Source organism: Palaemon carinicauda, chromosome 43, assembly GCF_036898095.1.
Source record: "Palaemon carinicauda isolate YSFRI2023 chromosome 43, ASM3689809v2, whole genome shotgun sequence".
NCBI classification, from domain to species: Eukaryota; Metazoa; Arthropoda; class Malacostraca; order Decapoda; family Palaemonidae; genus Palaemon; species Palaemon carinicauda.
The window spans coordinates 27,664,154-27,674,153 of record NC_090767.1 but is presented as its reverse complement, the minus strand read 5'-3'; the positions used below and the strand labels follow the sequence as shown (position 1 = coordinate 27,674,153).

Here is a 10,000-nt window from a genome sequence, read left to right as displayed (position 1 = left end):
ATATATATATATGTATATATATATATATATATATATATATATATATATATATATATATATATATATATATATATATATATATATATATATATATATACATATATATATATATATATATATATATATATATATATATATATATATATATATATATATATATATATACTTAACTGCTCCTTCCTCTCTCTCTCTCTCCCTTTCTTAAATGGGTATAGTCGTGCTACCTGCTAATGCATTTTATTTCCTATCTATAATCACTACGTCATTTAATTTGGATTAATGTAATGATTCAGTGTGATGAAGTTCTTTCAGCTTCAGTTGAATATTTAATTTGTAATATTATTTCTCTCTCTCTTTTATGATAATGATTGTCATTGTCTGTACTCGTTTCATTAAGTACTGGAGAGGAGAGGATTGCTTATTCTATTCTTATCCATTACTCTCGCATGATATACAGTAGCACCTACAGTACGGCGGTGTTACTGACAAAGTGTCAAAGAGCTATTCCTTTCATAATCTTCTTATGTTGCATTTCTTCTTTTTCCAGTTTCCTGGAATATTTCATCCAACGTAATCTGTGTGCGGAGCTAATATCTCCTCTAGTGCAGTCGGTTTAGGTTTATCGTGTTGGCAAGCGTTGTTAATGTACACGAGCTACCGGATCCGTAGGAGGGTCGGGAGCCCTTGATGATTCTAGGGCGTGTCGGTATGAAGAGATGACATGTGAATCAGGTAGGCGGTCCTCCACACGTTTAGGAACCATCAGGGTAATGGAAGTTTGTCTCCAGAGATTCCAAGCTCAGTTATTTCCCGAAGCTGCCCAGGGTCTGTTTGGGGATGCTGCAGATCAAGGGGTGGTTCTGTAACTCTTTTGGAGTTGTATTCCCATACCGATGTAGGACGTTTGACATTTCTTAACTGGGCAAATTCATTGGTATACGACGATTGTCTTATTCAGTGTCTTGCGCTATTTAGAAAAGCTTGTTCTTTTAGATGACAGCTGTGCATTAGATGCTTTGAGTGAAGTGTGTTGTGCTAGCTTTTTGGTTGCAATCGTGCCAAATATCCAGTCTCCTCTTATCTCTGTGTTCTATCCTTTTTCAAATATCTGTAGAACTTGAGTGATCCTTTCAATTTCTGCAAGGGTGGCTCTATGGGACTGGTCTTATACCTGACGGGGCTGGTCTTATACCTGGTGGGGCTTGAATGTACACGTGGAACATTGCAAATTCCTAAACACTTTCGTATAATTCTTACATCGTAAGATCATCTGTATACTTTTAGTAATGGGGGATGGTGGCAAAAAAGAATATCCAAGATAAGTCATTATATGCTGCATTGATAAACTTGTAGATTCCAATAACATACTTGAATGTTATTTACACTGAGAATATAAACATTTTCATAAGCAAATTCTCTCTCTCTCTGTTATCAGCCCATAGTTACCGGGAACTTACTCAACTTGAATGTGTTTAGAAAGGTATTTGGCTGATTCATTTCAAACAAAAGAACTTTGGGAGTCGGTAGCAGGTGTTTACCAAATCTCTCTCTCTCTCTCTCTCTCTCTCTCAAGGCATTAAGGTATCAGTATCAATGTAAAATTTATTTGAATAGAAAACCCGTTCTCTCTCTCTCTCTCTCTCTCTCTCTCTCTCTCTCTCTCTCTCTCTCTCTCTCTCTCTCTCTCTCTCTCTCGAATTACATTTGTATTGCATAGTTGAGACATTAACCCTGGATAGGTACGGTGGGTCGTTTGCGACCCCGAGCGTAAAAAAAAAACAGGTTTTTCTCACGTGACTCACCCCTGTGACTGAATTTGTGGGTGATCGACCTGCAGGAGGTGTCTCCCCTACACGCTCTAGTAGTGTCCAGATGTGCATTGCTGTAGCTGTACTCCTTCCCCGATTTCTGAGACGCGTCGGGGTCGTTCGCGTCCGAGTTTACCCTTCTGAGGTAGTTTGCATAATTATCAAAGTTATTACGTATTATGAAATTGTCGTAGAATGGTGCAACTTGTATAGGTTATCAGTTGTGGAAAGTCTTGGTGGATTGTTTGGCTACCATGTGCATGTTTTTTTTTTTAGTTAAAATGTCGTTCATCACCACGAGGACCATTTTACCGCGAGTGCCCCTTTTTCATTTTTTTTCATTTTTTTGCCAAGTCATTTTTCCGTAAGATATTGCCAAATAGTGTCGTAAAACTTTTGCTTGTTTAGTGTTGGAAAGTGTGTCTAGATGATCTGGCTACCCATGCATGACTTTGTTTTTGTCAGATACGACGTAGTTATTGGTATATTGGGTATTTAACTGCGGTTACCAATTTCTGTTTTTTTTTTCAATATTTGTAAAAATTACTACGTAGTAAGGAATTGCCGTATATTATTCATTTTTTTTTCATGTTTATATGTTAGAAAGTGTGCCTTGATGGTTGGGCTAACACGTGCATGTCTTTTTTTTATCTGAGATGTCGTATATTAGAATGTCTGGCATTTTACCGCGAGTGTCCCTTTTTAATTTTTTTTAATTTTTTAGCCAAGTCATTTTTCCGTAAGATATTGCGAAATAGTGTCGTAAAACTTTTGCTTTTTTAATGTTGGAAAGTGTGTCTAGATGATCTGGCTACCCATGCGTGATTTTGTTTTTGTCAGATACGACGTAGTTATTGGTATATTGGGTATTTAACTGCGGTTGCCAATTTCTGTTTTTTTTTCAATATTTGTAAAAATTTACTACGTAGTAAGGAATTGCCATATATTATTGATTTTTTTTTCATGTTTATGTGTTAGAAAGTGTGCCTTGATGGTTGGGCTAACACGTGCATGTCTTTTTTTTTTATCTGAGATGCCGTATATTAGAATGTTGGGCATTTTTCCGCGAGTGCCCCTTTTTATTTGTTTTGCATTTTTTTGCTTAGTCATGTTACCGTAAGGAATTGGCAAGTAGTGTCGCAAAACTTATATTTTTATAGTGTTGGAAAGTGTTTCTAGATGATCTGGCTACCCATGCCTATTTTTTTTTAGCCAGATATGGCGTATATATAAGTATGTGTTCGATTTTCCTGTGATTGCCATTTTTTCGTTTTTTCCCATTTCTTTCAAAATTACTACGTACTAAGGAACTATCACAGAGTAATATTTCATTTATATGTTTATTTGTCGGAAAATATGCCTTGATGGTTTGCCTAGCACGTGGCTGAAATTTTTTTTTCTGAAATGCTGTATATTAGAATGGCCATTTTTCCACGAGTGCCCCTTTTTATTTGTTTTGCATTTTTTTGCTTAGTCATGTTACCGTAAGGAATTGGCAAGTAGTGTCGCAAAACTTATATTTTTATAGTGTTGGAAAGTGTTTCGAGATGATCTGGCTACCCATGCCTATCTTTTTTTTAGCCAGATATGGCGTATATAGAGGTATGTGTTTGATTTTCCGGTGATTGCCATTTTTTCGTTTTTTCCCAATTCTTTCAAAATTACTACGTACTAAGGAACTATCACAGAGTAATGATTCCTCTAGATGTTTATTTGTCGGAAAATTTTGTTTACTTTTTTTTTGATTGAATATCATCAAATTTTTTTAGCTAAAATATTGTTTTACATTTTTTTTTTCGATTTTATTTCCCTTCAAAAAAACTTTTTTGGGTCAGAATTTTAATTTTATAGTCGTAAAATAATCGACAATTATCCAGCAACCCACCATACAATTTTTATGCATATCCAATAATAATTAGATTAGTAAATAACACCTTGAAATTGACATACCCTTCCTACATTTCAAGTGGCAGATTAGGGAGTCTGAGTCAGTGTGGTTGGCGGCCATTTTGTGGACATATCCGAAGCGTAAGCTGCCCTATCTATATATATTCTTGTTCCCTATAGAATTTGTGATATTTTGGTATATTTTTACCTGCATAAATATCATATTCTATATTAAATATATGTATTTTTTTACGAAATTTCCAAGTACTCAAAAAATTACCTTTAGATATGGCCCCTGATATAAATGTAATTTACAAAATAATGAAGATATTTTTACATATTTCTATTTTAGGATAACATATGTTTATTCCCTAAAAAAATTAGCCACTTCCTATTTCATTTGGGTACCCAAAAAAATTCATGAAATTTGGACAATTTTTTTTGGCCAAAAAAAGTTACCCTTTTTTCTCATTTCAGATCTTCACCTCCATGGGTCTGACTTCATCCAAAATACATCAAGATGTGTCCTAAACATTCAAGAATCAATTCCTAAAAGGATTTGTGTATATATGTATAAACTTTTTTTTTATGAATTTTTATGTCAGGTCTTTTTTTTTCTACTTAATTTTTTAAAATATTTATAATAAATAGTTTTACTGCAGATGAGTAGTATTTATCTTTACAGTTGTTTTAAGCATTCATTGAAGTTTTTTTTTGGCAAAAGAAAAAAGGAGGTTACTGCAAAAACTGATTTTTTAAGAATTTTTTTTGGCGTCGGGGTCGTTCGCGTCCGAGTATACCCTTAAAGGGGTGTCCGAGGACCGTACCTATCCAGGGTTAAGACGAACAGAAGAGCTATTAGACATGACGCCATCAGGAGCTTCTCAGAGGGTGACCTTTGTAAGGTCAGTGAATAATCGTACAGGTCCGACGCGAATAACAAGTGACCTTTAAATTGACCATTCACTGCCAGGGTTATATATTGCGAAAGGTACGCCCGTATCACCACTGCAGATAAATTGGGATTATGCTAATTCATTTAGTCGTTTAGTACGCCTCTAGTTCTGGTTGGGACCAATGTCGTGATTGAGCCTACAAGGGAAAACAAATAAAGTCTTCGATATATGGAGTTTATTGTCAGGACATTGAAAGGCAAAATGGATGAAAATTTCAAAGAATTCAGAAAGTGTATCATAGGTGCTTTGAGGGAGTGAGTCTTGTGTCAATTATTCAGTAAAAGTAATGATTTATTGATATTAAAATCCGGGAGTAACTGCTACTATGTGTAAACAGTTCGAATTTTCACCGCTAGACTGTATAAGTAACGTAATTATTATTATTATTATTATTATTTGCCCCCTGTGGCCGCGGGGGCAGCCCCCTGTGGCCGCGGGGGGCATAAAACAATTAGAATAGCGCCAACGTTATCCCTGCGTGTCGTAAGAGGCGACTAAAAGGGACGGGACGAGGGGGCTGGGAACCCCCTCTCCTGTAAAAGTATCCTGTGAGACAGCAACAAAGAGATGGAGCTGGGGGGAGAGTGACTGCTCCCCGCACTCTAGTTTTGGGGTGTTTGAATGTGCGTGGATGTAGTACGATAGAGAGTAAAAGATGTGAGATTGGAAGTATGTTTAGAAGTAGAAGGATGGATGTATTGGCCTTGTGTGAGACAAAGATGAAAGGAAAGGGTGAAGTGATGTTTGGTGAAATGTCTGGTAGAGTGTCTGGGATTGAAAGGGGAAGAGCGAGAGAGGGTGTGGCTTTATTGTTGAGTGAATGGATGACAGGTAAAGTAGTGGAATGGAAGGATATATCATCTAGGTTAATGTGGGTAAGGGTTAGGTTGGGTAGGGAATGTTGGGCGTTTGTCAGTGCGTATGGGCCAGGTAGTGAGAAAAGTGAAGAAGAGCGGAATGAGTTCTGGAATGAATTAACTAGGTGTGTAGAAGGACTGGGTAGAAGGAATTATGTAGTTGTTATGGGTGACTTAAATGCTAGAGTGGGTGCTGGAGAGGTAGAAGGTGTCATTGGGAAATATGGCGTACCAGGTGAAAATGAGAGTGGTGAGAGACTGGTAGATATGTGTGTTGAACAAGAGATGGTAATAAGTGCTAGCTTTTTTAAAAAGAAAGATAAAAATAAGTATACATGGGTAAGAGTGGCAAATGGAAGAGTAGTAGAAAGGGCATTAATGGATTATGTGTTGATAACTAAAAGAATGTTTGGAAGATTGAAAGACGTGCACGTGTTTAGGGGTATGGCTAACGGTATGTCTGATCATTTTTTGGTGGAAGGAAAATTAGTTGTAGCAAAAGAGTGGGGGAATAGAGTAGGTGGATGTAAAAGGGAGCTAGTGAGGGTTGAAGAGCTAATAAAACCGGGGGTAAAAAGTAAATATCAGGAAAGGTTGAAAATGGCATATGACGAGGTGAGAGTAAGAGAAATTGGTAATTTAGAGGAGGAGTGGAAGTTAGCAAAAGAAAATTTTGTTGGGATTGCAAGTGATGTATGTGGCAAGAAGGTTGTTGGAGGCAGTATGAGGAAGGGCAGTGAATGGTGGAATGAAGGAGTGAAGGTAAAAGTGGAAGAGAAAAAGAGGGCTTTTGAAGAATGGCTGCAGAGTAATAGTATAGAGAAGTATGAAAAATATAGAGAGCAAAAGGTGGAAGTAAAGCGCAAGGTACGTGAGGCAAAGAGGGCAGCTGACCTGAGGTGGGGTCAGGGACTGGGTCAGTCATATGAAGAGAATAAGAAGAAGTTTTGGAAAGAAGTGAAGAGAGTAAGGAAGGCCGGCGCAAGAATTGAAGAGACAGTGAAAGATGGAAATGGAAGGTTGTTAAAAGGAGAGGAGGCAAGGAAAAGGTGGGCGGAATATTTTGAAAGTTTGCTGAATGTTGAGGATGATAGGGAGGCAGATATAATTGCGGTTCCAGGTGTTGAGGTGCCAGTGAGGGGAGATGAGAATGAGAGAGAGATTACAATAGAGGAAGTGAGGAGAGCACTAGATGAAACGAGAGTAGGAAAAGCATCGGGTATGGATGGTGTGAAAGCTGAGATGTTGAAGGAAGGGGGTGTGACTGTACTTGAATGGTTGGTGAGATTGTTTAATGTGTGTTTTGTGTTGTCAATGGTACCAGTAGATTGGGTCTGTGCATGTATTGTACCACTATATAAGGGTAAGGGAGATGTGCATGAGTGTTGTAATTCAAGAGGTATTAGTTTGTTGAGTGTAGTTGGAAAAGTGTATGGTAGAATACTGATTAATAGGATTAAGGATAAAACAGAGAATGCAATCTTGGAAGTACAGGGTGGTTTTAGAAGAGGTAGGGGTTGTATGAATCAGATTTTTACAGTTAGGCAGATATGCGAGAAATATTTAGCAAAAGGTAAGGAGGTGTATGTTGCGTTTATGGATCTGGAGAAAGCATATGATAGAGTTGATAGGGAAGCAATGTGGAATGTGATGAGGTTATATGGAGTTGGTGGAAGGTTGTTGCAAGCAGTGAAAAGTTTCTACACAGGTAGTAAAGCATGTGTTAGAATAGGAAATGAGGTGAGCGATTGGTTCCCGGTGAGAGTGGGGCTGAGACAGGGATGTGTGATGTCGCCGTGGTTGTTTAACTTGTATGTTGATGGAGTGGTGAGAGAGGTGAATGCTAGAGTGCTTGGACGAGGATTAAAACTGGTAGGCGAGAATGATCATGAATGGGAGGTAAATCAGTTGTTGTTTGCGGATGATACTGTACTGGTAGCAGACACAGAAGAGAAGCTTGACCGACTAGTGACAGAATTTGGAAGGGTGTGTGAGAGAAGGAAGTTGAGAGTTAATGTGGGTAAGAGTAAGGTTATGAGATGTACGAGAAGGGAAGGTGGTGCAAGGTTGAATGTCATGTTGAATGGAGAGTTACTCGAGGAGGTAGATCAGTTTAAGTACTTGGGGTCTGTTGTTGCAGCAAATGGTGGAGTGGAAGCAGATGTACGTCAGAGAGTGAATGAAGGTTGCAAAGTGTTGGGGGCAGTTAAGGGAGTAGTAAAAAATAGAGGATTGGGCATGAATGTAAAGAGAGTTCTATATGAGAAAGTGATTGTACCAACTGTGATGTATGGATCGGAGTTGTGGGGAATGAAAGTGATGGAGAGACAGAAATTGAATGTGTTTGAGATGAAGTGTCTGAGGAGTATGGCTGGTGTATCTCGAGTAGATAGGGTTAGGAACGAAGTGGTGAGGGTGAGAACGGGTGTAAGAAATGAGTTAGCGGCTAGAGTGGATATGAATGTGGTGAGGTGGTTTGGCCATGTTGAGAGAATAGAAAATGGCTGTCTTCTAAAGAAGGTGATGAATGCAAGAGTTGATGGGAGAAGTACAAGAGGAAGGCCAAGGTTTGGGTGGATGGATGGTGTGAAGAAAGCTCTGGGTGATAGGAGGATAGATGTGAGAGAGGCAAGAGAGCGTGCTAGAAATAGGAATGAATGGCGAGCGATTGTGACGCAGTTCCGGTAGGCCCTGCTGCTTCCTCCGGTGCCTCAGATGACCGCGGAGGTAGCAGCAGTAGGGGACTCAGCAGTATGAAGCTTCATCTGTGGTGGAAATGTGGGAGGTTGGGCTGTGGCACCCTAGCAGTACCAGCTGAACTCGACTGAGTCCCTGGTTAGGCTGGAGGAACGTAGAGAGTAGAGGTCCCCTTTTTGTTTTGTTTCTTGTTGTTGTCGGCTACCCCCCAAAATTGGGGGAAGTGCCTTTGGTATATGTATGTATGTATGTATTATTATTATTATTATTATTATTATTATTATTATTATTAATGATAATAATAATAACCCGGATATCGTTAAATTCATGATAAACTAAGGTAACATTTTTGACTGCTAAATGTAAAAAAAAGAAAAAAAAAACTCTTCGTAGCATAAACAAACCTTAAATATTTACTTTTGTAATATATTCTCCTGTCTATATATCAGCAGAATTATGTTGCCTGAACTCTCCGAAAAAAAAATATTTTGCAAGTGAGATTTTAATTTATCGTACTTTTATGTCATCAATGGACATTAACAGGGACTAAGGATAAAGAACTTATAGTTTTGAAATATCAAACTAAATAAGGACCATCGTTGAAAGATATTTTTTTCATATCTATCTTCTATCAGATTTATTTTTCCTTGAACTTCTCTTCTCTTCTAAACTTACGGTCTATTAAATTTCTTATTCCTGATCTAGATATTAATCTTTGGCACTGTCGTTCAATTAGTTCATTATGCTGAATGTTGCATAAGATTTTTCATCATTCTGACCATCCTTTACATTCTTGAAACAAATGTGACATGTTGGGTAAACTTGTAGAAATGCAAACGACCAAATAGTCAAGGTGATCACAGTGCAATTGCAACAACACGAGCAATCGTCATAGACTGACTGCAGCTTAAGAATGTCGTAGGGAAACTGTTTTTAATGTTACGTTGAAAAAGAATAAGAAGATAGACTTAATTTAGGGTTGTGGTGGCCGATGTGGTAACATCCCTGACTGGGGAACGCCAGACTGGTGTTCGAGTCCCGATCATACTCGTTCGTCTCTTTGGTCGCTGCAACCTCAACATCCTTGTGAACAAAGGATGGAAGGGGTTTGGGAGAGCCTATATAGGTCTAATTGCCTAGTCCTCAGCAGCCATTGCCTGGCCCTCTTTTGTCCTAGCTTGGGTGGAGAAGGGGCTTGGACGTTGATCATATGTATATATGGTCAGTTTCTGCTTGATAGGGTGATGTCACTGTCCCTTGCCTCTGCCATTCATGAGCGGCCTTTAAACCTTGAAAGGATTTAAATTCAAGCGTGAAATTTCGGCTCCCCCCCTTTAGCGAGCTTACGGGACAAATCTATCTCCTTTATGTGAATCTCTCTCTCTCTCTCTCTCTCTCTCTCTCTCTCTCTCTCTCTCTCTCTCTCTCTCTGTCTGATCATAACCTTAGTACAGTTGCTCGTTTTCGTTTCCGATTTTTTAAAAAATTCTGCATTTGTCCGTGTTCATTGTCCAACAATTTGCATGGTGCAAGTTGAGATAGATTGATTGATTGATTCGGAGTTTTCTGGCATCCTGACATGTAAGGTCATTGACGCCGTTGCAAGTGGTCAGTTATAGGAATAGAAAATCAAGCTGTCTATCGAAACAATACTTCTCAAAAGAGTTTTTTTTTTTTCCATCATCGTCCGTTGTAATATTTTTATTCAAAATATCAAAATTGATATTTAATGCATTTGTAACATTCATTCATTATGCATCGGGCCAAAACTAATATAAGTATAATGGAATCCATT

At 38.3% G+C, this 10,000-nt stretch overlaps 1 protein-coding gene across 1 annotated transcript in view; it reads right to left on the bottom strand.

Moving 5' to 3' along the window:
• Positions 1-762: 762 nt before the first annotated feature.
• LOC137633760 (uncharacterized) overlaps positions 763-10,000 on the bottom strand; it is a 35,738-nt gene continuing 26,500 nt past the window's right edge. The window contains exons 14-16 of the mRNA XM_068366006.1: positions 4,523-4,703; positions 1,193-1,367; positions 763-918 (exon numbers count right to left, since the gene is read on the bottom strand). Of these exons, the coding sequence (XP_068222107.1) occupies positions 763-918; positions 1,193-1,367; positions 4,523-4,703 (512 nt within the window). The remainder of the gene's footprint in view (positions 919-1,192; positions 1,368-4,522; positions 4,704-10,000) is intronic.